The 26,836-nt window shown below is 36.9% G+C and overlaps 2 protein-coding genes across 11 annotated transcripts in view; one reads left to right on the top strand and one right to left on the bottom strand.

Annotated features, from left to right (window-relative positions):
* FIRRM (FIGNL1 interacting regulator of recombination and mitosis) overlaps positions 1-14,272 on the top strand; it is a 69,988-nt gene extending 55,716 nt beyond the window's left edge. For both annotated transcript variants that reach the window (XM_004464153.5, XM_004464154.5), the window contains 6 exons: positions 5,035-5,130; positions 6,754-6,867; positions 7,329-7,433; positions 8,479-8,559; positions 9,671-9,793; positions 11,010-14,272. In XM_004464153.5, the coding sequence (XP_004464210.1) occupies positions 5,035-5,130; positions 6,754-6,867; positions 7,329-7,433; positions 8,479-8,559; positions 9,671-9,793; positions 11,010-11,210 (720 nt within the window). In that variant the 3' untranslated portion in view covers positions 11,211-14,272. The remainder of the gene's footprint in view (positions 1-5,034; positions 5,131-6,753; positions 6,868-7,328; positions 7,434-8,478; positions 8,560-9,670; positions 9,794-11,009) is intronic.
* Positions 11,348-26,836, bottom strand: part of SCYL3 (SCY1 like pseudokinase 3) — a 50,510-nt gene continuing 35,021 nt past the window's right edge. For 6 of the 9 annotated variants that reach the window (XM_004464155.5, XM_012527426.4, XM_071207568.1 and 3 more), the window contains 9 exons: positions 26,493-26,595; positions 25,218-25,329; positions 23,257-23,334; positions 20,765-20,904; positions 19,324-19,508; positions 16,117-16,288; positions 14,084-14,245; positions 12,548-13,230; positions 11,348-12,018 (listed from right to left, as the gene is read on the bottom strand). In XM_004464155.5, the coding sequence (XP_004464212.1) occupies positions 11,962-12,018; positions 12,548-13,230; positions 14,084-14,245; positions 16,117-16,288; positions 19,324-19,508; positions 20,765-20,904; positions 23,257-23,334; positions 25,218-25,329; positions 26,493-26,595 (1,692 nt within the window). In that variant the 3' untranslated portion in view covers positions 11,348-11,961. The remainder of the gene's footprint in view (positions 12,019-12,547; positions 13,231-14,083; positions 14,246-16,116; positions 16,289-19,323; positions 19,509-20,764; positions 20,905-23,256; positions 23,335-25,217; positions 25,330-26,492; positions 26,596-26,836) is intronic. The other 3 variants (XM_004464158.5, XM_058310100.2, XM_058310098.2) reach the window with 1 other exon arrangement.

The following is a 26,836-nucleotide window of genomic DNA, read 5'->3' on the forward strand; positions in this document are numbered from 1 at the left end:
AAAGGGTGGGAGGATGGACAGGCACAGGAACAGTGTATGTGCATGCTATTGAAACCAAGTTAGTATCAAATCGAATATACTTGTTAAATACCTAAAATGTTAAATTTTAACTCCATGGTAACTGCAAGGAAATTATATGAATAATATATTGAGAGAGAAATTAAAAGGGACTCAATATGCTAGTAAATATGAAAATAAGCATTAATGGACAAAAATGGTATTTAAGACTTAAAAAGACTAAATAGCAAAATGGCAAAAGGAAGTCCTACTTTATCATAGTGACTAAACATAAATGGTTTAACCTCTCCACTCAAAACCAGAGACTGGCAGAATGGATAAAAAAGCATTACCCAACTACATGCTGTCTACAAGAGACTCATCTTAAATTCAAAGACATCAGTAGGCTGAAATGGAAAGGATAGGAAACATACATATATACCTTGCAAATAGTAACTAAATGAGAGCTGGGATAGCTATACTAATATTGGATTAAATAGGACTTTAAGACAAAAACAGTTATGGGGGAAAGGACAGTCATAGTATACTAATAAAGGGGTCGGTTCAACAAGAGAATGTAACAATTATAAATGTACTGAACATCAGAACTCCAAAATATATGAAGTAAATAATGACAGGTATGAAGGGAGAAACTGATGGTTCTACATTAACAGCAGGAGACTTTACTACAACTCCTTTAATAACTGATAGAACATCCAGACAGAAAATCATAAGGAAATACAAGATGTAAATGATACTCTAAACCAACTAGACCTAACAAACACATATAGAACACTTCCCCCAACAAGAACAGAATACACATTCTTCACAAGTGCACATGGATCAGTCTCCAAGATAGATTGTATAGGTCATAAGACAAATCTCAAATTTAAATATTTTGAAATCATACAGTGTATCTTCTCCAACCATAATGGAATGAAGCTAGAAATTAGTAACAGAGAGAAATGGAAAACTTACAAATATATGGAAATTAAATAACATACTCTTTAACAATGAGTTAAGGAAAAAATCACAAAGGGAAATTAGGAAATATTTTGGGGTGAATGAAAATGAAAAGACAACATACCAAAACTAATGGGATGCAGAAAAGGCAATGCTGAGAGGGAAATTTATAGCTCTGAATGCTTCACTTAAAAATAAACAGAGATTTCAAATCAGAGATCTAACCTCAGAACTGGAAGAACTAGAAAAAGGTCAGACTAAATCCAAAGCAAGCAGAAGGAAGGAAGTAACAGACAAGAGATAAATGAAATAAAGTATTAAAAAAAAATCAATGAAACCAAAAGTTGGTTCTTTGAAAAGATCAACAAAACTGACAAACTTTCACCTAGACTGACCAAAAAAAGAGACAAACATGAAAAAAGACATTACTGCCGACCCCACTGAAATAAAAGGACTACAAGAAGGTACTATAAACAGCTGTATGCCAACAAATTAGATAACCTAGATGAAACGGACAAATTCCTAGAAACACACAAATTACCTATAGTGACTCAAGAAGAAATTGAGGATCTCAACAAATTAGTAAAGATATTGAATCAATAATCAAAAACCTCACAACAAAGAAAAGGCCAGAACCAGATGGCTTCACAGGGAGTTTTTTACCAAATATTCCAAGAAGAATTAACACCAGTCCTGCTCAAAATCTTCCCAAAATATTGAAGAGGAGGGAAGACTCCCTAATGCATTTTTCGAGGCCATACCAAAGCAGACAAAGATACCACAAGAAAGCAAATTTACAGGCCAACATCTCTTATAAATACAGATGCAAAAATCTTCAACAGAATACTAGCAAACTGAATCCAACAGCATGTCAAAAAAGAATTATATACCAGATCCAGTGCAGTTTATCCCAGGTATGCAAGGGTGGTTTAACATAAGAAAATCAATCAACATAATACAACACATTAACAAATTAAAGGGGGAAAACCACACGATCATCTCAATTGATCCAGAAAAGGGACTGGACAAAATCCAGCACCCCATCTTGATAAAAGCACTTGAAAAGATAGGAAGAGAAGGAAAACATCAACAACATGATAAAGGGCATATATGAAAAGCCCACAGCTAACATTATAATGGTGAAAGACTAGAGGACTGAAAGTTTTCTCTCTTAGATAAGGAACAAGAAAATGTTATCCAGTATTGTACTCGAAGTTCTACCAAAACAATTAGGGAAAAAAGGGAGAGAGAGAAACTTTCTCTATTTGCAGATGACATGATCCTATATATAGAAAACTCTGAAAAATCTACAACAAAGTTCCTAAAGCTAATAAACAAATTCAGCAAAGTGGCAGGGTACAAGATCAACACCCAAAAATCATTAGTATTTCTATACACAAGCAGTGAGCAACTGGAAGACTAAATCCAGAAAAAATTCCATTTATAATACCAACTAAAATAATCAGATATTTAGGAATAAATCTTAACCAAGGATGTAAAGGAGTTGTACACAGAAATCTACAAAACATTGCTAAAGGAAACCAAAGTCCTAAATAAATGGGAGGACATTCCATACTCATAGATTGGAAGACTAAATATTGTTAAGGTGTCAGTTCTGTCCAAAGCAATTTACAGATTTGATGCAGTCAACTAGAAAATCCAGTAATCTTTGCAGAAATGGAAAAGCAAATCATCAAATTTATATGGAAGGGTAAGTGGCTCCAAATAGCCAAAGTCATCCTGAAAAATAAAGAGAGCAAAGTTGGTTCCCAATCTTAAAACTTATTATAAAGCCACAGTAATCAAAACAGCATGGTACTGGCACAAGGACAGACATATAGACGAAGAGAATTGATTATAGACCCTCACATTTATGGCCAACTGATTTTTGATGAGTGTCTGTCAAGACTACTCAATTGGGAAAGAACAAAGAATTGTGGGGAAACTGGATTTCCATTTGTAGAAGAATGAAGGTGAATATTCTACCTCATACCATATACAAATATCAACTCAAAATGGATCAAAGACCTAAATGTAAGATCTAGAACTATAAAACTAGAAGAAAATGTAAGTAAGCATCTCAGGCAATGTTTTTTTTTTTTCAAAATGGGCCTCAAAGGACTTTATCATGACAATAAAATGGCAACCCATGAAGTGGGAGAAAGTATTTGGAAACCACGTGACCAATAAAACTTTAAAATCCAGAATATATTAAGAAATTTCTTCAATTCAACAAAAAGACAAACCAATTTTATTTTTTTTAGAATTTAGGGCTTTTTTAAAAAAAAAAAAATGGATTTATTTCTCTCCCCTCTCCTGCCCTGCCCCGGTTGTCTGTTCTGTGTCCATTTTGCTGCATGTTCTTTGTCCGCTTCTGTTATCGGCGGCACGGGAATCTGTGTCTCTTTTTGTTGCGTCATCTTGTGTCAGCTCTCCATGTGTGCAGCACCATTCCTAGGCAGGCTGCACTTTTTTCGCGCTGGTCGGCTTTCCTTATGGGGTGCACTCCTTGCGCGTGGGGCTCCCCTACGCGGGGACACCCCTGCGTGGCACAGCACTCCTTGCGCGCATCAGCACTGCACATGGGCCAGCACTGCACATGGGCCAGCTCCACACGGGTCAAGGAGGCCTGGGTTTGAAACGCAGACCTCCCATGTGGTAGACGGATGCCCTGTCCACTGGGCCAAGTCTGCTTCCCGACAGCCCGATTTTAAAAAGGGCAAAAGACTTTGGAGAAATAGACATTTCTCCAAAGATATACAAATGGCAAAGAAGCACATGAAAAGATGCTCAGCATCGTTAGCCATTAAGAAAATGCAAGTTAAAACCACAAGATACCATTTCATGCCCACTAGAATGGCAACTATTTTTTTTTAACAAAGGAAAAATTACAAGTGTTGGAGAGAATGTGAAGAAATAGATTCATTTACTGTTGGTGAGAATGTAAAATGGTGCCAGCCACTGTGGAAGGCAGTTTGGCAGTTCCTCAAAAAGTTACAGAATTATCGTTATGACCAGGCTTTCCCACTTCTAGATATATACCTTAATGAATTAAAAGCAGGGACTCATATTTGTACACTGATGCTCATTATGGCATTATTCATAATTGTCAAGACGGAAGCAACCCATGTGCCCATCACCCAATAAATGGATAAGTAAAATGTGGTATGTACACACAATGGGATATCATTCTGCCCTAAAAAGGGATGAAGTTCTAATACAACAACAACATGGATGAACCTTGAAGTTATTATGTTGAGTATAATCAGCCAGGCACAAAAGGCCAACTGTTGTATAATCTCACTGATAAGAAATCGAGTAAGCGAACTCTTAGGGTCAGAATCTGGACTATAAGTTACTAGGGAAGTAGAGAGTTAGGGAATAGGGAATTAATATTTAAAAGATAGAAAGTTTCTATTTTGGTTGTTGGAAAAGTTTTAGTAATGGATATGGTGATGGTAACACATGTACTAAACAGCACTGAGAATTACATATTTGAATGTGGTTAAAAGAAGTTGTATATGTTATTAGAATCAAAATTTAAAAATAAAACCGTGGCACTGCAGAACACAAGTAGTGAACTTTAAGTTAAATTGTAGATCACAGTTAATAGTACAATTATAAAAATGTGCTTTTGTTAATTGTAAGAAATGTACCACACCAATGCAAGATGTTAATAATAGGGTGGTTTATGTGTATCCTGCATTTTGTACATGAATGTTACATAAACCCATGGTAATAAAGAAAAAGAAGAAATTAAGACCGAGGAACATAGAAGTTTTTAGTGGCAGACAAAAATTAGATTTCCTTCCAAGTTTGGGTTTGAATCATGGCTATTTTTTCCTAGCTTTGTGATTTTGAGCAGTTATTTAATCTTGTGACTCTATTTACTTATTAGTAAAATGACGATAATACTTACCTTATAAAATTGATAGAAAGCCTAAGAGGTAGTCAGTATAAAGCACTCATCATATTACCTGGTGCATAATAAATGCTCAGTAAGATTGCTATTATCATCTCTATTATGCAATTTAGAAATTTCACCAAAATTATTTTTTGTGTTTCTTATTGAAGGTAACTGCTCAACCTTATGTTCAACAGTCAGTCAGCCTTTTACTTCCATTGTTGGGATTTTTCATTCACACTATAGATCCTCAAGTGATAAATCAGGTAAGAAGAGTGAATAAGTTGATAATTTATTTACTAAAGAAATTGTTAAACTGGTATGATTTGAAGTAACTTTCTAGACAGTCATTTTTTAATGATCTGTTGCTCAGTTTACCTCTTTCTTACTGAAATGAACACAAGCTTCACAGGTTAGTTTGTCTTTCTCAAAGATGTCTCCTTCCTTTTCTTTCTTCCTTCTAGTAGAGTCCTGTTAGTATACTGGGCTGTTAATTCAGCCTTTATATTTTCTTTCCTATCACCCTGACACTGAGCAGTTAAAACATTTTCGTTGTTGCAGTTAACTCAAAAAATCCCTGAGGTTAGGAGTTATACACAGTTTATACTGTATGTATTTATAGCATTTTCAAAGGTATTTCGACTGCTGTGAGAATGTGGAATTTGACTAGCATGGACTTAAGATAAATCTCATTGTTTTCTTGAATAAATAAAATAACTTTGAAAGAAGAGCATTACTGAATTTTCCTACGGGCCCCCAGCCTACATGGCTGGGCCAGTCACAGCTGGGGTCACATTGTCTGGGGGACCTCTGTGGTGGAGCCAAAATGGAAGGACCTTCACCTTATCAGAAGTGATTCAGAGGCTTTGCTATAGTCCATTCTGGCCTGAATTGATAACCAAAATCAAGAGTTGGTTTAAAGCTTGGGGTTGGATAGCAAAATAAACAACGAAAACTAAAACAAAAAAAAACAACTGTTAAGAGAAGCTTATTTAGGAAAATAATGGAAGAGATGACATTCTGTGGTTGGAGGAAGAGAAGTGAATCTAGTAACAGCTTTTTAATTTTTATTTAGTAGCTCTGATTAATGGTTATATACAAGAAGTTAGGTGTGATAGATATTCCTTAATTAGGTATGTTCATCATTATATATAAAACATGGATTACTAATTTATAAAAAATGAGAATACCATAAGTCTCTTAAATTATTCTGAACACAATATGAATTCACTGCTTTTCTAAAGGTTCTAATATCCTTTACTGAAAAAATTAAATACTAATATTTTTATATAAGTACCTAATTTAAAAAAACCCAGTAACTGAAATTCTAAAATTTCAACATCAGTAAATTTTTCAAAGAGAAGGTGCATTCACTTCATGTAGATACTGCTTCCTTTATAAAAGAAGCCTTTACCTCGGTGTTCCTTTAAATTGGGTTGGCAAACTATGGCCTCCTGGCGTAATTTAGCCCTCTGCAATAGCTAAGAACGGTTTTTACATTTCTAAAGGGTTGTAAAATAAAGAATATATAACAGCATGGTTTTTTACAGAAAAAGTTTGTTAACAACCCTGCTTTAAATAATGAATTTGCCTTCCTACTTTGAAAATACAAAATAATTTTTTATAAAGGATTGTATATATAGTTTTCCAAGAACATTTTTTACAGTGGTTGGAGGCAAGAGGGTGTTGTAAAAGAATGCTGTGACTCATTCGTTTGGTTGTTTGGTGGTTTTATTCAAACCCCACGTTTCAAGTTTAGGCTTTGTGGATTATTCCATGTTTTGTTTTGTTTTTTCTCTCCCACATACCCATCTAAATCTTAGGTAGTCATTGTGACTATACAAAATATTGTTTTCATTTATAACTGTTCTTTGGTTTTCACTTCTTAGGTGGTAACCTTCCAGACCTCACTACTTAAATTAGGGCCTCCTGACCATGTTCGTTTGGCAATCCTAGATTTTGTATCTTCTCTAGGGAAACTTTTTATACCTCAAGCTATCCAGGTAATACTCTCAACTCTGTTGTTTCTGTGTTATCAACCACAAACCTGTGAAAGAATTAATGATTAAAGGATTTTAGGCTTTAAAAATCTGATAGTACATGATTTGCTGTTAATGAAAGTTGAAAAAAAAAAAGTATTTTACACAACACAGGAAAAGTCTGATTTTGCCAAAATAGATAGAAGTGTTGTAATAAAAAGTTAATTGTTGTCTGTTCTGGAATTACTTCCCTGTTTTGTTTTTCATTCCTGTCCTTTGACTTCATTTGCACTTCCAGCTAGTAGCCTTCTTAAAAGTAAATGAGCCAAGATTCTTAGAACTATAAAGACAAAGGGCTATCTCAGGCAGTCTTCTTTGTAATGCTTCCAATGGGATAGAATTATGAAAATTGTGACATTACACATATTAGATGTTATCTTAGGTTTCTTTTTCTCTGTTTAATAAAAGTTTGGTTCTCTTTTTAGGACAAAATTCTGCCCAGCCTATCTTGTATTTTTGCCTTACTGCTAGCTGACAAGTGTTGGTTGCTAGAGCAACATACCCTAGAGGCATTTACTCAATTTGCAGAGGTAAGCGTAAGGCCAGTCTATCCAGATGACTTCATTAATAATCCAAAAACATTTTTTAGTTTCTTCTGTATCTTCGTCATAGAATTCTCTGCTGGAGGGGACATTACTTACTAATCATCTATTACCAACAGAGGCCAAGAAATGAAGTAACTTTCCCAAAGTCTTCTGTTTAGCAAGGACCAAAATGAGCATTCAAACCAGGTCTGCTAACTTAGGTACTTTCTTCCAGAAAGCATTTCTGGGTTGAATGATAATGCAATTCATTTCACACTATCTTGTGGGGTTAGGTTTGATGGCTCTAAACCTGTTAGTTTGGCTCTACCTAGAAGGTAAATTCTGCCATAATTGGTTGGGTTTTTTTCCACTTTTAACCTATTGCTGTGCTGTCATGTTGGCCATAAGGGAGTCCAGAGGAATTATGGTTGACCAAAAATAAATTAAAGCTTATATTGCTATGCATTAGCAGAAGTTAATATTGCATTATCCTAAGGCATCTGGAAAGACCTATGAGCTAATCATCTTTCAAGCATCCTCTGCCATTGAGTTATTTTCTTTTAAAAATTTTAAGGTAGCTTTTTTTTTTTCTCCCCTCCACCCCGCCCCAGTTGTCTGCTCTCTGTGTCCATTTGCTGAGTGTTCTTCTGTGTCTGCCTGTATTCTTTCAACGGCACCTGGAATCTGTGTTTCTTTTTGCTGCGTCATCTTGCTGCATCAGCTCTCCATATGTGTGGTGCCATTCCTGGGCAGGTTGCACTTTTTTTCTCTGGGTGGCTCTCCTTATGGGGTGCATTCCTTGCACGTGGTGCTCCCCTATGTGGGGGACACCACTGCATGGCATAGCACTCCTTGTGCACATCAGCACTGTGCGTGGGCTAGCTCATCACACGGGTTAGGAGGCCCTGGGTTTGAACCTTGGACCTCCCATGTGGTAGGCAGACACCCTATCTGATGGGCCAAATCTGCTTCCCTAAGATAGCTCTTAAACTCATGTATTTGTCTTTGCAAATTGTTAAAATATATTAAAATTTGTTTTATCTTTTAATAGGGAACAAATCATGAAGAGATAATTCCCCAGTGTCTCAGTTCTGAAGAAACTAAGAACAAAGTTGTATGCTTTCTGGAGAAGGTATTTTATATAGAATCAAAATAGTAGTTCCATGTTTTATTCTGTATCATTTTAACTTTGGTTTTGAAATTATATGATTGTAAATAACCTCAGTATCTCCTTACCTTCACCTTTTCAGTGTTTGGCACAGTGGTGATGCAGATTAAGCAATAGAGGTCATATTACAAGTTACAGAAGTGAAACACTGAGAGTCACTTGGCCTGTGGTTTGGGCAGCATAGCACTGACATTCCAAGCAGGGAGATTGCTAATGGGGAAAATTACTTCTTGCTGATCCCTATGCTGTTACTAATCACAATTAGATGCACATGTACAATAGGAGGTCTGAGAGGCTCACCTTTATTACTATGTTTCAGATATAATTTAGGTACAGCTGTTCTACACTGAAACCAAGATGTTTTTCCAAAGACCATGACATTATTTTTAAAACCATTTTTAAAGTTAAAATGTTGAATTGTTTGTTCCCCAAGTTTATGCATACTTTGAAACTTACGTGGCTACAGTGTTAGAATATACATTAAGGATTAAGGTAAGCACTGGCAGAACTGTTAGAGCACAAATTTAGAACACCAGGAGAAAATGAATTACATTTAAATTCTTCATTTCTTATTTTTTTTATAATATGCCCATTATTAAGCTGGGCTATATTAAAAAATGATAGACGTATCAAATCTCACTTCATATTATATGTGATATAATTATACATTATATAAGTTGGATATAAAGAACATGTTGGTGTACATTGCTCTTACCAATTTCACAGCCTATATATTAAGGTTAACAAACTATCATTTTTCCCTGGAAAGAGGATGCTACAAATTTTCCATAGAACAGGAGAGCACTGCAGAGGGATTTTACCCAAAGTATGCTAAGAAGTATTTAATAAAAGCCTCCAAAAGTTACAAATGAGTCCAACTAATTTGCTAAGCCAGCACAGGCTAAGCCAGCACAGGATAAGCCAGCACAGGCTAAGCCAGCAAGGTTTAATAAACGCAGCACTTGGACACACAAATTACTTGGCCTTTTCATTTTCTGAATATTAGACTATTTGATATCTAGTAGAGTACACTTAACATGTTGATGTTTACTTGGTTTTTCATGGTTTCTTGCAGACTGGGTTTATAAATGAAACTGAAGCTGCCAGGGTGGAACGTGTAAAACAGGAAAAAGGTGTTTTCTGGGAACCCTTTGCTACAGTGACAATAGAGGAAGAAGCAGAGTGGTCATCTTTACAGGTGAGAGCTTCTTTTCAGTATAGCTCAAACTTTAATAAATTTTAAATTCTGCCATATTACTGATAATCAAAATGGAAATTAGTATGGTTCTTGGCCCATTACTAAATTTCAAATCTATCAAATAGATTAGGTATGTAAAACTCTACTTTATAGTAGTTTTTTTAAAAACCACATTTCTTCTTCCTTGAAAGGCTGTCAATACATAGAACACAGGTGGGATTAGATACTCTGATGGAGACAACTTTCAGTGATTTGTAGTAAAGTCTGGAGAAACTATATATTTGTACCAATGATGTTATAAACGCAGAATAAGAAAACCAATTAACTTACCTTCCCAAGGGTTTAGTTTGATCCCTTGCCTCAGTCATCAAATCAGCCTCCTAATAATTTTTTACATTGTCTAAAATTAGACACCATTAAGGATAACCAAAATATTTTCAAAACTAACAGCAAATTTAGAATGGTATTCCATAAAAGAAACAATATTCTGCTAAGTTTTAGTCACATCTTTTATATAAAAAGAAAGCAAGTTTGTATATATTAATAAATTTTCAATATACATAACTTTCATGCTTGAAATCTAAAGTTAAATATATCACAGTATTTTTCATAAACCTTCATGGAGTTTACTTATTATAGCCTACCTTAGGAAGATGTTTAGCATCAAATACCCTGTCCCCACCCTGTGTGACATTTGAAGGGCTGACAATTTATATGGAACTGGCTCCAAAAGCATTTGGAAAACTACAGAACTCAACAATTAAACATTTAGGATTAAAAAGAAAAACTGGAAGCATTTCGAAAACTCATACTTGGGCTTTCTTTTCTAAGGACAGATTATGAGATATGTCTAAAGAAAACTCATCAGCATTTCTCATTGGTGGCCTTTGGCACAGGACACTCCTTTTTCATATGTTACACACAAGACACTTAAATTTCCTTGGCCTTTGAGCAGTATTGTTAGCAGCACCCAGAATCATCACTGTGACAAACCAAAAGTTACTACATAATTTTCCTAGGTGAGGCAGAGTGGGGCTTGTTACCTGCCCTTAAGGAGAACCAATAGACTAGAATGAAGTTTCCGCATAACTTTTCTTAAAAGTTTAGACTTTTTCTAAGTTTTGCTGTAGTCCAAAAGAAAGGTTCTTTTTTCTTTTTTTACATTTTGGTATGGGTATTAATGCATTTCCTGTCACTTATTTTTCTTACTTTGCAGCCTTGTACCAAAAGAGCCTGTCATGAGTTCCCCTTGGAAGAAGAGTACAAGTCAGCATTACATACAGCAAAAGGTGCTTTAGAGGCAGTTGAGTTATTACTTCAAAAGTCTCCTGCTCCAGACTGGCTTCTAATGGAAATGGAGGCACTCCAGGAAAGGACTGATAGGCTGAAACGTTATATAGTCCAGGATGAAACTTGAATGAACTGGATCATATTACCATTAGATAGAATTGGGCTCAATGCTTTGTCAACCTACAATATATTTTGTAAGTAAAAATACTGATGCAATTATGTCTGTACATTTTCTAACACATGAAACAGCTTTTGTAAAGTGAATCTAGTGAAAATAGTCTTTATTGGACATTTGGAGAACAGAATTGTTGGGGATATTTCTCAAGACTTTGGTACAACATAATACATTTTTACTGCCCAGGTCCATCCACACAGAACCATTGACTCAGATAGTATAATTGTAAACAAATAAATAAGCTGCCTAAGGAAAGCCCAGTAATTAAATCATTTATATACTTTATACCTAAAAATTTTCACTAAGTCATATTTCATAATAGAGCCTATTATTTCTTCTGTTAAAGAAATGGCACAAAATTAAGCTAACCAGCTTGAATTTTTATATTTATTTTCTTTACTTCCAGAATTATCCTGGAAAAAGCAGAGAATTCAACCTTTCCATAGCTATTTGTTCTTCATAAAAACTGGCCTCAGGCAAATGGATTCAGGCTCTTCCTCCTAGAAACCAGTATTGTGAACCTCTTTCCCATCTAGGGTTTTTAGCCAGCACTTAAGGTCTCACACACTTGGCACAGACTGGTATAGGATCAACAGGCTCCTTTTAGATCTTTTAAGCCTGCATTTTTTGAGGTATTAGATTTAAAAAAATTTTCTTTTTAAAAGGAATCTTTTTTTTCTTTAAGTTTAATTCACAACTGTTGTCACCAGTTATCTTCCCAGTTCAGCTCCCCTTCTTCTCCCCAGCCTTCAGCCTCTCCCTGCAACAAAATAAAGCACACCAGAAGCAACTTGCTGTAACAGATCATATCCAAATTTGAAAAATCAGGAACTAAGAGCAAAAGGGGCTGTCACTTGTCATTGATTTCTCAAGCTAAATAAAATAACTTAAAGCTGTAACTGAAAGCTGAAAAGTTGAAAAGTAAAAGCATTATTTTGATACCACTTTTACCAAAAACACATAGTTTGCAAGTAACTTCTCAAGGATCATATAATTTAATAATACCAGTCTTCTAACACCATATTTAATCCTGTCTTCCAACAAAAAAAGTTATTCATATAAGTGGACCTTTAAATACTTAGCCCAAATAACACTACATATTTCTGGTGAAGGAGAAAACATTTATAGGAACTTATTTTATTCATTTCATGCTAGACCCCGTCAGTTTTACTTATTGTGTGCATTAGCTAGCCTTTTCTCTCACTGGGAAAATAGCATGGTTATTATAAATGGGACAATGTAACTGAGACCTATGAGGGAACTTCTTAAACTAGTAGCACAATCCTCACCTCAGTAATTTCTGCTGCAGCAAATTTTGAGGAAAACTGCATCACTGATGAGGCATCGTCCTTGTTGGGAACCATCATGTCTGTCCTCAGTTCAGGTAAAATAAGAAAAGCAGCTGACGGTTTAATTTCTGGGATCATATCAGCAAACCAGTCCAATTCAGGATCTTGCACTGGCTTCTTTTTTACTTGAATGGTAAACTCCTCTCCTAAACCAAGTTCTGATGGAACTTTAAAGGGTTTTTCTTGTGACGACAGTTTTGATGACTTGATCTGCTTTGGGTCATCCCTGCTTTGGACAAGATTGGACAGGCTTGATTTCAAAGGCTTAGCCTCCTGAGCAAGTGGAAACAAAGTAGGAATGGGCTTTTGCTCCCCTGAGGTAACAGGTATTGTAGCAGTGATTCCACTTCCTGCGTTTATTTTTTTATCCAAGCTGCTGAGCTCAAAGTCATCCCAAGACTCCTCCTCTGTATTCAAGTTAGTAAACAGGGAATTGGCAGGATCACATGGCTCTCTAGGCCAAATCTGTATGTTAACAGCTTTGTTTTCAGGTTCCTCAGGCTCACTCCAGTCAGGCCACTCTTCAGACTTCTTAGAATTGAAGCTTTCGCTGTCTCCTGTAGTATTTTTCACATCTGAGATTCCATTCATGGGAAATTTAATAGGCTGAGAAAACTGATCACCTAGAGGGATACGTACAAAAATTGTAATAAAATGGTGAGGAGCAAGCAATCTATTTATGGGAAGGTTAGTACCAACCCAAGCTAAAGTAATGTATAAATCGAATTCCTTGAAAATATCCATGCACAATAAACTTGCAGAAGAGATATTCCAGCAGAGTATAATTCATTATCAAAGATGTCATGTAAGTTACCCAAATATTTGAATTGTAACAAACTGGAAACAACAAATAACAACTAAGGGGAACATCTGATCTTTACTAAATATTCAAACTTACTGTTTATTGACATAATTTATCTATCAACAAATATATCTAAACCTTCAACATGTTAATTGCATATACCTTGAAAAAGTGTGTGCTCAAATAAGTTTGCCTAATCCAACAGAGTCTAGATTTAAATAGATTTCCTTATGTATAATCAAAGCATTGTAAAGCCTTGAGCAAAATGTTATAAAGTTCTGCTACCAACATTTCTCCAAACTTATTTAACCACAGAACTTTTTTTTTTTTTTCATGATGGACCTATTAACATTTTCCAGAACTATTGTTCTTTGGTACCATTTGGAAATATTGCACTAAGGCACCAAAAGTCCCAAAGTAAAGTATCTGGCGCAAAAAGGAATTCAGGTAGTGTCAGCCTACTCTTCTCCCTGGTAATGAGGAAAGGGGGTGGGTATATATCCAATAATCCAAGGTAACAAGATGAGCTCAAAGATGACTATATAATTATAAATAATATAACTCATCAGTCTCAAAATTCCCAAGTATCCTTCACTTTCAGAATTTAAACATATTACTTTCAGAAAAGCATTCATTCAACCAATGGAAAAGCTATATAAACTTAATATTTCTACCTGTCTGTAAAAGAGTATTGTAGTAATCTCGCTGTATGTGCTTCTTGCTGTTGATGGGCATGTTGCCAGAAAATAAACATTTAGGGAATATGCTAGAGGAGGGGTTCTCCAAGATTGGCGAGAGCTGACTGTGCTGGCTGCAGACGACGTGCATGGGAGAATCTGAAGGTAAATAAAAACTCCATAAAATGAAAGGGATAATGAATTGTTTCTTGTCACATGTTAAGTGAGAAATAGTTAAAAGAACATGTTCAAATATTTGAAGAAACATCTACTATGAAATGGACTGCCCTAGAGGTGTTGAAGCACAGGCTGAATGTCCACATGGAGGTGATGGAATAGAAAGGATTCACACGTTAGGTGAAGAGTTGGAGTAGAAAACCTTTTAGGATATCTGGTTATAAAAGTTATAGCCTTTAAACACATAGTGGTGGTAATTTGAAGCTATAATTGATCTTACTCGCATTCTTTTTAAGAATAAAGTTGTCTAAATAACTCCCTTAGGCTCGTTCCCCAACTGTCCCCCATATGTCCTTAGGAAGAGGGCTGCTTTTGGACAATAGGCTGCAGTCAGTGCTCACAAGTCATCTTCAATGAAGAGCCTTGAAAAGTCAGTGAGATTAGACCTATGATTTGTATTATAAAGTCTTTTCAGAGAAATCTGTCTTAAGAAAAACTTATCTGTTATTGCTACTTTGGTGTCTTTCTGGTTTCTTACTAAGATTAGAGTAACCCATGTGGACGTAAACAAATAAGCATCTTCGGTATGTACAATGCACACAACTAGAAAATTCCATTCAATAAATAAAACAAACATCTAGGTGTGAGGTTTTTTGTTAACTCAGTGAACAAAGTTGCCCTAAGCCCTACTTCAAAACTGTAACTCCCCCAAAAGAAAAAATTCCAAAAAGACAAAACAAAAAACATTCCTCTGGCATGATGTTTAAATAAATCACTTGCTCTTCGGTGCAACCTGCTAAAAGTAAAATTGGAAACAGATCTCACCCATTTGTTAAGTATATTTCATGGCAGATGATGAGGTAACCACGTCTATATTATCCTTTTCAAGGTCCCTGGGGCCATATTGACACTGGTTTCATTAGCATCAAAAAAGGGTTGGACTTCAAAACTTCAGGAAGCCAGTATTACTTTAAAAATTCTCTTAGCATCAAAATTTGAGAAAAGCCTAACAATGGCTTACTTGCCATCTATAGGATATCAATAAGTGAATCAGATCTAGAGTTTTGTAACAGGGTCCTAGTCCCATTCAAGGTTATATAAAGGGATAAAGAAGCAATGACATCATTGATAAAAAATTCTTAAACTTGATTTTTATAGCCTCCTGGGTAACATCCAATGGGATCATACCAGAAATAGATTTATTAAAGTATCTCAACAGGCTAATAAAATCAAAAGAACTTTGGCATCTAGTGTTAAAGAAAAATTACTCCAACCTTTCTGAAAACTGACAGTATCTATTAAAGGTTAAATTATACATATTCTTCAACCAAGCAAGTCCACTTCTGGGGATCTATTCTATAATAATAAAACCAGAAGTATGTACATACATGTATAAAGATATTTATTGCAGCATTGTTGACAGTAAACATCTAGAAATGTACGCAATTTCCATTAATAGGAAAATCACTAAATGCATTATATTCAATGACTACTTGCCCCTCTTTTTTGATAGACAGCTATCAAAAAGAGTGAGCTAGTTTTCCATGTATTGACTGGGAAGACAGGTCCCTGGTATACTTCTACATGAAAAAAACACATTGTAGAATTGTATATAGTATTTTCTCACTGTTAAAGAAAATCATATATATATTTATAAGCATACATCTTTTTGAAATTATTCCCACTAAATTATTAACATTAGTTACCTTACTCTGTAGGGGGGAATTATGAACTTTCTCTTAATACTTTTCTGTATCATTTGAAAACAACCCACTCTGCCTTCTAAAATTTTAAAAATCCCATAAGCTAAAGCAGCAACACAATAAAAAGCTGGACTTTTTAATCATCCTTACCTTCTGGAGAAAGGTCAGTAGTTTTGGTAAAACTTGGAGCAGTACGTTTGAAGATCTTGGTTCTTTCTCCTCCCACAACCACCTCTGGTCCAAGCAGAGAGACCAGCACTGCGAGGCTATGAAGAGTAATCGCCACAATGGAATCACTTGTGTCACGCAAGCCCAGTAATACCTAGGAGTGAGTCAAGTAATAAGTACAGACAGCCACACTGCCTATCTTTTTATCCCCCTATAAACAAGCAATTGGGCTACGAATCAGATTATGCTTGCTCTGATGAGCTTCATGTTCATAGGTAAGTATTCTTGTCCGTGCCTCTCAATCTGTGGTAAAGGACCAATATTTTTTCTTCCCAACCCATCGTGGACTGATATTTTTAAAAATATAAAATTAAATAGACATACGTCAGAAAAGAACAAAATTATCCTGTCAAATTTATATAAAAGGTTTTAAATCTCTACTCATTGCAGAATAATAGTTTACAGACCAGCAGTGTTCTGCAGACCACACTTTGAACCACTGTTCTAGGTGACTAAGGATTATACTGCCAGCCCTTGCCCCTCTTTTCTGAGCTTTAACATGCTGAAAAGGTAAGATCTTGAAAACTTTCTTTGTATTACATGATATGAATAACACCTGCCTCAAATTGAGCTGATCATGAACTCTGGCCCAGTAATTTGAATTAGAAATTAGAGAAACTGGTAATCTCTTGTGATCTGCTTAAAATGAAGACTTATAAACTTGGATATTATGGGACAACCATGCTTGGCTATGTGTATACCAAAACAATGAAAGCTGGACTTCAGAGAGTCAAAAAGTGAAACATGCAGAGAAATGAAAGAAATGAACATATGGCTATAAGGCCCACCTGCACTTAGTTTCCATTTAAGGCAGGGGTTCTTAACTTTTTTTGTTCCATGGACCCCTTTGCCAGTCAGGTGAAAACAATGGACCCCTTATTAAGTCCACACTATACCATGTATTATTTAACTACTGTGTCACACCCACACCAATACATTCCCACAAGAATAATGTGGTTTTTTTTCATTTAAATTCAAGCTCACGGGTTCCTTATTAAGAACCTCTGATTTGAGGTAATCTAGCATGGCTTCTATTTGTGTGTTAGCTAGTTTAAAGTGAGTTTCAGTTCTTTGCAACCAAAAGAAACTTAACTAAGGCAGTCATGTCCAACTGTCAGAAACTTTGCTCTGAATTGACAAAGAGATATATATATAAGGAAAGAGATGATAGGCAAAGCATCTGTCAGCCAAATAAAATACCAGAGTAACTAACCTGCCTACTGGAGGCAGCAAGGTATGAGTTCTGGTCTTAGTTCCACCAGTAATTGTCAGTATGACTTAAACCAATGATTTTGTTTTTCTGGCCAATCCTATTTCCTCATTTATAAAATAAGATCAAAGGTTTCCAACAGGACTCAGTAAGGTAGTTATCAGGTCCCATGTTTATATATCAGGAACTTTCTCAAGACAAAGCTGTCAAGTAAACTAAAGCAGGTTTCTTATGCATATGATTGGAATTCTAACTACTGAATATGGTGGTAATAAAACAACAGTCCACCCAAGCCAAAAATCCAAGAGTCATCTTCAAGCTCCTTCATCTCAGGAGAAACTAAGACTTGCCCTTCTACCCCTTATTTGTCCCTCTGCCATATCCACTACCACCTCATTTCCCCCAGTCTTTCTCATCTCTCACCTGGACTATTCTAGCACTTCCTAACCAGTCTCTAGTTTGTCTTGCAGTCACTAAAATGAACTTCCTAGCACAAGGAAACTAGCCATGTTATTCCCCTAGAGGGGAATGCAGTTTTCTAATCAATGAGAGCATCACTGTCTTTCACATGCTGAACATCTATTCATTCTTTGATCTCAACTCAAGTGCCAAATCTGAAACCTATATAAAGACAACTATTTCAGAGTTAGAGTGTATCATCCCTCTTCTATATTTTCAGACACAAACAACTCTACATAGGGTAACAATTACTGCTGCAGAAGGAAATTCAAAGTGCTGTGTTGTGGTAGCTAAGGTTCTAAAGTTGGCCCACAGTGAATCACAACTCTAACATCCATGTCCTTGTGTAGGGACACTGCCAGTTCCCAACCTTAAGAAAGCCTCGTGGTGTTTGCTTTTGTGCTTTGGAGAGTCTGCACAGACATGTAGAATCCAGCTACTCTGGTAGGGAAATCATGTGGAGATGTCATGTGATGGGACACAGGCCCTGAGACTTAATGGAGAGAGAGAGGCCTGACAGTCCCAATGAACCAGCCAAGCCCAACCTGGATATGTCAGCCCAAGGAGGACCCAAAAGACTACCACCTAAGCTGACATGGAGCAACAGAACCCCCAAGCTGAGCCCAGTCAAACTAAACAATGCTGAGAGTTACTAAAAATGTTTTAAGTACTAAGTTTTTTGTGTGGCTTTGTGTTTGGGGGGGGATGTTACACAGCAACATAACTGCATAACTGAAACATCTGTCCTTTCTCTATTAGTAAGCTCCTTGGGAGCAGGAGAATATTACAGTCTTAGTACCTGAGTGCAGAACTGGAATTTATCTTCTTATTTTTAACGAGGTACTGGGGATTGAACCCAGGACCTTGTACATGGAAGCAGATGCTCAATCACTGAGCTACATCCACTCCCCATATTTATTTTTAAAATAAATTAAACTCATAGGAAAACAAATTATTTGAAAGATGCCATGTGATTGACAAAATCTTTTAAAATTTGGAAGCCTTGGGTGAGCCAATCACAAACAAGACTTCCTGGTAACTGATAAACAGGTTGAGAAGCACTGGTATGAATAATCTCATGTTCCTCTCAGTTCTAATATTTTTTTCATGGCATTATCAAAAATAAACTCTCAGAGTTTATGTTCACAAAGCATTCTGTGTATGATAATAATTCAAATAATTAGCAAACAGAATTATAGTTTCTTCCAAGTTAAGACCAAATACAGGTTAAATTGATTTGCCTATGCAAGTGGAATGGAAAAAAATTGGAATTTTAGCCCTTTGTATTTCAGGAGGCTTCTAAACCGAACTGCTGACTGGAGGCCTATTATCTGAATACCCCAAACCCTCTTCTGAATAGGAATTCAGCCCCCAAATTATGAGCACCTGCTTTGCCTACTCTCTCCTTGCCCTTCCTTTGGAGGTTCTGTGAGGACCCAACTGCCAACTTCGTCTCTGACCTGTGGCAAGATGACTTTCTTCAGCTGCTCCTGAGTGAAGTGTTCCACATAGGCCTCAATGTGAGACAGCAGCACCATCCGCACATGCTCCTCGTGAACCTCAAACAACTGCAGAAGCACAGGGATAACCCGAGACTGGAACAGGGCTGGAGACAGCAAGCAATGGGTTTCTCCCTGTGCATTATCTACCCGAGAAAACACAATACAGATCAAAAACAAATTGTCAAGTCAATGAGAGAAGCACTAGCATTATTCATAAACTGAGTCCAGAGCATCACACACTTGAAGCATTCTTCTACATCCTTATTCTCCACACCAAAGTTCTTCTGTTGACCCAGAATTAATCAAGGCTTAATTATCTTATTTATAAATATACTCTGCCTTGTAAAAATGATGTTCTCTAATGCAATACAAAGAAAGCTTGTATTTTAATAGAATCCTGAATCACTTTTTATAAATTTGTGTTTAATCAATGAAGAGTTCTATATATTAGATTATATGAGTGACATACTGATAGTGTTGCAATTTTTTGCAAAACGGGGAAGTGTTAACTTCTACAAAAGGAATTTGATGCTGGATACTCCTCTCTTTGTAGTTACGGTAATAGTTATCAAACAGATATGCTTCAGAATTATGTGAGGACCTTTTGGAAATTATGCCCTGGCTCTGTTCCAGAATCAGTGAATAAGGCACCCAGACAAATTTTACAAAGCTCCCCGAGTGATCTGGAGGTACACCTTTATCTAAGATTTGTTTAGCAGGAGGGTCGAGTGCTACAAAGATAAGAAAAATGCGTGACTAAAGTTATTTACATCAAGGTAGAGATATAAGGAAACTACATAGTTACATGTTACAGTTTTGTTGGATTAAGATCTTTTGAGGAAATAAATTTTGAAAGCAGGATCCTTCCTCACTTGAGGCCTTCCTCACTTGAAATTCTATAGTATTATACTAATACCATAATCTCTAATCTGATGTGTTATCTACAGTGCTGTAAATTTTCAAAGTAATAACCTCAATTCACATTCAGACAAAAACTGAAGCCCCAAGAAGTGAAATATCTCAGTGCTCTTTTCAGTCTTTCCACTGAAAATAGAAAATAAATGGATTGCTCTTGGGAAGTCGGGACAAAGGCCTATATGATTCACTGCAAAGGCAAAAGTTATTTGAAGATGTATGTCTTATTTTACTGCCCCCGCCACACACACACAGAACTGATTCACTATAGTCAATCTGACTTTCAGGTGCTCCAGTGTTATTATGTGGCTTTGGTACCCAGATCTGAGTCAAAGGTATCACATCAGGGACCAAAAATTATTCTCCATCTTTAGAACCAGGAAATATAACTACACGGTACTGTTACCTCACTCTGCTCAAATATAGACTAATAATCATCAAACTCCTTAATCACCAATAATACTTTGAAAAAAAAAAAAATCACCTTTTTTGGGGCCAAGCAGATGAGGAAGAAAACTCTTAACAGCTACAGGTTCTGCAAACACCAACTGATTAAGCAGAAGAGGCACCAACCTTGAAGCTATTAATTCCTCCGATAAGCAGCTGACTCTGTCCAACAGAAACCTGAAGGCAAATAAGGAAAGCCTGGGTCATAATATTGTATCAATTTACTTGTAGAGTTTACCCACACAACACTTCTCTCCCACTTCTATCAAAATGATGCTTTTTGAAATTTAGCTAGACAGTGTGAACAGGTCAGTTCCCAGGTATTTAAGAAAAATGCAGAAGGCATGAAGCAAGACCAGCTAGTCACACACATACAACCTCAAATCCAGCTTGGAAAAGTTTCAACAAACAAATCAATCTTAATTAATAGAAGAGTGTCTTCCTTTTTTTCCCCTAATAAACTAGAGATATTCTAGTCAATAAAAGTTACTTTCTCAAATTATGTAGGACATCAGATTATCTAGTTTCCATAACAAACAAAATATGGGCTTTTGTTACTAACCTCACTACAAATAGTGAAGTTAGTATAAAAAGCACTTTGACTACAACTATTAGGTATTAATAGTAATATTATGCTTCTATACAAATAATCTTGCTTCCAACTTTTTAAAAATTTATTTTTTTTAAAGATACTTAGATTATACAAATGTCACATAAAAAAACAGAGGGGATTCCCATATGCCCTGCTCCCTACACCTCCCACATTTTCCCACATTAACAACATCCTTCATTAGTGAGGTACATTCACTGCAATTGATGAACACATTTTGGAGCATTGCCACCAAGCGTGGATTAAGGTTTACATTGCAGTTTACACTCTCTCCCACCCAATTCTGTACATTATGGCAAGATTTATAATGGCCTGTATCTGTTGTTGTAATGCCATTCAGGACAATTCCCAAGTCCCAAAAATGCCCCCATATTACACCTGTTTTTCCCTCTTGCTGCCCTCAGAACCTCTGGTTTGCCTTCAATTTTTTAAAGAACACAGGCCTCCTTACATGTGATCAAACCCCGAGATTTTTATTGACATGCACACTCTTCCAGGACTGGGCACCAAGAGAACGGGACTGAAGCTTCAGCTGCTCTCTTCACTCCTCTGCTTGCTCCTTTTCCTCAGCCTATTAACATGCTCACATCTCTCTGATATATCCTTTTAAAAAGTCCTTCTTTGACTCCATGTCCTCCTTTAGCAATATGTCCTCTCTCCTCCAGATTTCAGGAGTCTACCCAGTATCTACTTTCTCACCTTCCAATCACTTCTCAAGCCACTGCCATCTTACTCACTCTGCTGAAACTGCTCTTATTGAGACAAGACTCACAATGCTTCCTGATTGCTAAATGAACAGGTACTGCAATGCCTCTGACCTTTCTGAAATTCTCTACCTTCTCTCTGAATCTCTTCTGACCATTGCTTCTTTGTCTCATTTATCAGTCATCCCTTCCCCACCCTTACAAGGATGGATGCTCCAGGGTTTCAACTTGGGGCCCAATGTCCCTTCCATGCTACCCATTTTCTCTGGGAAAATGTCACCACCTACAGGCTGATGACTCTCTCATATTTACTTCTAGGTTTTCACCTTAAGACCTCTCCTGAGCTTCAGACCCACCTGGCCAAATGCCCATGTCCATCCCCATCTAAAGTCCCATGGACACCTTAAATGCAACACATCCAACCCCGAATTCATCACTTCCCTTGCATATTAGGTCCTCTCCTCCAATATTCTCTATTTCAATTGGTGATAATCACTAAAGTTTGCCTATTTTAACTTTTACATCTTTCTTTTCTCAGTGTCTTTTTCCTTGCTACCATCAATGTTGAGATCACTCACATCAACTGCCTGGACTACCATGGTCTACTATCAGTCCAAGTCATATACAGTTCAAGCCTATCCCCTCCATAGACAGCAGAACAACCTACCTGAAAGGAGAAGCTACCCATTTCATAGCCTGCTTCACCCCCCTCATGACTCACTGCCTGAAGGCCACTGCTTACAAAACAATGTCACTGCTCACCGCCACATACATGGCACTTGTGATCATGCCCTGCCCCACCTCGCCAGCCTCACCTCTCACCCCTCCTTGTCTTGGAATTTACCTTCCAGCAGGACTCAACTGCCTGTCTTTCCCTGTACAGACACACTGTGACAGGCCTTCGTGCACTCGTTCACAGTGCCTCTTCCTAGAATGCCTTTCTTCTAATCACCTCCTCCCCCATCCTGTTCTCAGGACTCCATCTGCAAGCTTGATCATTGCACCCACCCGATGTTTAATAATTATCAGTCTGTAGCTCTGTTTCCCACACCAGAGATGTTTATCCCAGGACCTAGCAAAAGCCTGATCTATAGGAAATGTTCTATGACTGTGTAAAATAATGTCTGATCCATCTTTTCTAGAATACTTTTGAGGGATTAAATGGACTTTGTCCAAGTTACTAATAAATATAAGGTCTTAATTTTCTAAACTTACTTGAAAAATTCAGTTTTTTCCTCTTCAGTCTTCAATGTTAAACTTTTCAAGAAATTCACAACTTCCAGAAAATCATTTCTGAATACCAAAAAGGAAAAAAATTCTCAGGACAACAGATTAAAAGAAGGTGTGCTCAATACTAAAATCATAGCCACAGATCACACCATAATAATTTTCAATAAAGAAACCTTCTCCTATGTCATTTAAAAGATGCTATTGTACCTAAGTAGCTTATGAGACAAATGAAGTAGAACAAACCCACAGGGAATCTAACATTTTTAACAGTATCAAAAACAGATCTGTGAAGATGACACAAGTTTAAACATACACACTAACAAACTTTATAGTTTTAATGGTCATTATAATCATCTAAATTTTGGTTGTAATAGGTTATAGTTAAATGGAATTGATAGGAGAACAGGTGATTCCTTAATCTCCTTTAGTGAAAGAGGAAAATTTATTAAAGAGAGTTGTGAGAAGAGGAATTTCTTGTAAAAGTCACTTTATCAGTAAGGCAAGCATGAGTGTGAGAAGCGGTCCTTTCCTGCAGGGTCTGCCAGGGGTCCCAGGGAACGAAGCACACACCACAGCGTATGGGAATGCTGCTCTTGGATGATTCAGTGCGCAACCTGCACAGGTTTACGCTGTGGCTCTGGTAAGCTCAGCTGACCCGTGGGGGCTCCACGCCTTTGTTCACCCCTATTTCCATCTGCTCAACAGCACAGAATAGGCTAGATTATATAAAACACAAAAATCTTAAGTGTAGTCAAATTGGTCCAGTTGCCTCAGTGAGTGGTGCTGGCTCCTCCCTCTGCCTCTGACTGGGTTTCCTTACACATTATTAGCAGATTTTGGGAAGGGGACAGTATGTGTGTTTAGCTTTCCTCACCTCTATTTAAAACACAATTTTAAAAACAGAACACATATACACAGTGATGAGAGAATTGATTTTCCATGCAGTAAAGGATTATTCTTTGTAGAGACTTTGTACCAAGGTAAATAAAATATTTCTATCTAAAATCATCTATCTAATCATCTATGTAATCTATGCAAGTTTCAAAAAGCAAAAAAAAAAAAAAAAAGGACATGGAAATACCTTGGTTCAAAGACCCTTGTAATAGGAAAGGTTTTGAACAGTTTCTCTGAAACACAAATAACACATACAACCAGAATAACTACACTGAAAATATCCTTTTGCCTTAACCCTATCTTAGAGGTAAATTGTCCCCATTCAGGGATGATAGTACCTTTCTCTTCACTCTGGTTTTTCCCAGGCTCTCCTATTACAAACATATAAGGATTTTAATTTCAAAACTGACAAAAGATAGCCTTTGGTAATATAGCTCATGGATACGGAACTAATTTGTGTGAAAGTTCTGCAGTCATGGAAGTTAAAAATGAAGGGCATGTAATTAAAACTAACCTTGAAGAGAAGTTCAAAACACTCTGAATCCAGCAAAGGTATTAACAGTTACATTGTATACCTCCTTCTAAACCGCTGTGCATTATTAAACAAAGATAACCATCTTCTGCTTGAAGAAAAGCAAGTTCATTACCTCCCATGACAAGACCAAATTTAACAATAACAAACTCGTAGCAATAATACAAAGGCAACAGAAAGGAGAGGCGATGCTAATTCATTTTCTCAGTTAACTTACAAATGTAAACCCCTGGGCACAGGCCAGCTTCTTCACAATCAGAAACCCTCATGAACCAGGCTCTAATTTCTAAATGCAAGCCTTCATGACAATTAAGGATCTCTAGAACTTCCTATCTGTGACAGGCACCCCAATTTTTCCCTGTTTACTCCTGTGGACAGAATTCAGTCTCTATTAATAATTAGCAACAACAAAATGGGGGACTGCATTATCTGGTCCTTCAAAACCCACAAGTGGAACATCATGTACCAGAGAGCAGGCAGCCATGGGAAGCAGCCAGGGTATCTCTCCAGATGGCCTCACCTGAAGAAGTCATGGGACAGTAAGGTGCAGAGCGTGGGCCGACATTTTGGAATGGTATTCAGCAAAGATGAGTGCAAGGTCTGCTGAAAGCTGGAGAGAACATCCGCTGAAACTGAAATCCAGAGCTACAATTAGTTTCCAAAGCCGCCTCCCTCAGTTCAGGACCTCTACAGCTGGAGACTGTATAGCTGGAGAGCAAAAACCAACCTGTAAAAACCCAAACAAACAAAGCCCTGACTGTTGCTAAACAGCTTACTGTTGCCTTAATCCAAACTCCTTGGCAGGTGCTGGAAATTGTCCTGCCAACACACCCAACCCCTCCCAAGAGCCTCCACTTCTACACCCTCTCATTTCCTGCTTGTCAGTTTAATTCAGCTTAGATCCAAGAAAGAATAAGTGGCAGGTTTGAGGGTACTTCTCAACCAGGGCTCTACATCTGAGCCACAGAACACAGAAAGTTATGAGTAACTCTTTTTTTCACTGTCCCAAGGACGGTACATTGCCATGGTTCCAGATACTTTGAAGAGAAGTAAATTCATCACACAATGGATGCCTTAGGACCTTAGAGCCTAATTCTTAAGTATTTGGACTGTGACAAAATAATGCTGACAGTGGAATGGTGCTTGTAACATCAGAACACTGCAGAAGCCTGGGAGAAGAAACTGCGTAAGAAGCTCTTGTCTACATAAAGCTTCAGTAGAGAGCCTAATAGGCATGTGCCCAGTAAACTTAGTGCAAAATAAAGACCTGGAGTGGATGGAGAAGAGTAGCACAGGCTGCAAAGAATGAACACAGAGAACACGTGAGAGAGAAGAAATAATAAGGGGCAATGAAAGAAAAAAAGTAATGAGTAATTGCATCAAATAGAAAAAACTCAAAAGGACACTGAAAGAGATAAAGAAATGGTAAGCCTGATGTAGAAAGCAATAAAAATTTTTCAGTCTTACTCTATTCTTCAGATTATACAAATCAATGGCAGCATTTATTTACTCACTAGTTTTAATAAACACTGCAGCTTTATACCATAAATATGATTACCAATTAATAAGCCAATCACACCATAGTTGAAAGTGTTTCCTACTTAAAATTCTTTTAATGCAAACTAGTGAGACTCAAAGCTTCTTTCCCTTGTTAGCATCTGCCCTAAATGAATTACATGATAAGCAACAGGATCTTACTCAGACCAAAGGCTGCAGTCCTTTTAATTCCACACAGAACAGACCACGGATGATCTGCTTACTATTCTGTCCATGCAGAAGCATAGCTCCAACTCACCCTGTTCACTTAAGACTGTGAGCAAACTTTCCACCAATGTTCCAAATGAATAGGCATCTCGGGCGTGTCCATGTGACTCTGGCAGAGTAGTGAATTCTGGAGACTAAAAGTAGTAAACACCATTAAAACTAGGAGATCTGCCTTACAAGGCATTCCTAATTTTCTCTGAAGCACTTTCTCCTATGTTTACATTAATATACTCAGAGCTAACTATGTTGTACCACATCAAATGGGCAACAAAAATAAAAGACCAGAATATGATGTACACTGGTGGCTTTCTAAAATATTTTGACTGTAAAGCAGAGTAAAAATTTTGTTTTACATCATTACCCAGAATACACACA

This window comes from Dasypus novemcinctus, chromosome 13 (genome assembly GCF_030445035.2).
Source record: "Dasypus novemcinctus isolate mDasNov1 chromosome 13, mDasNov1.1.hap2, whole genome shotgun sequence".
Taxonomy (NCBI): Eukaryota; Metazoa; Chordata; class Mammalia; order Cingulata; family Dasypodidae; genus Dasypus; species Dasypus novemcinctus.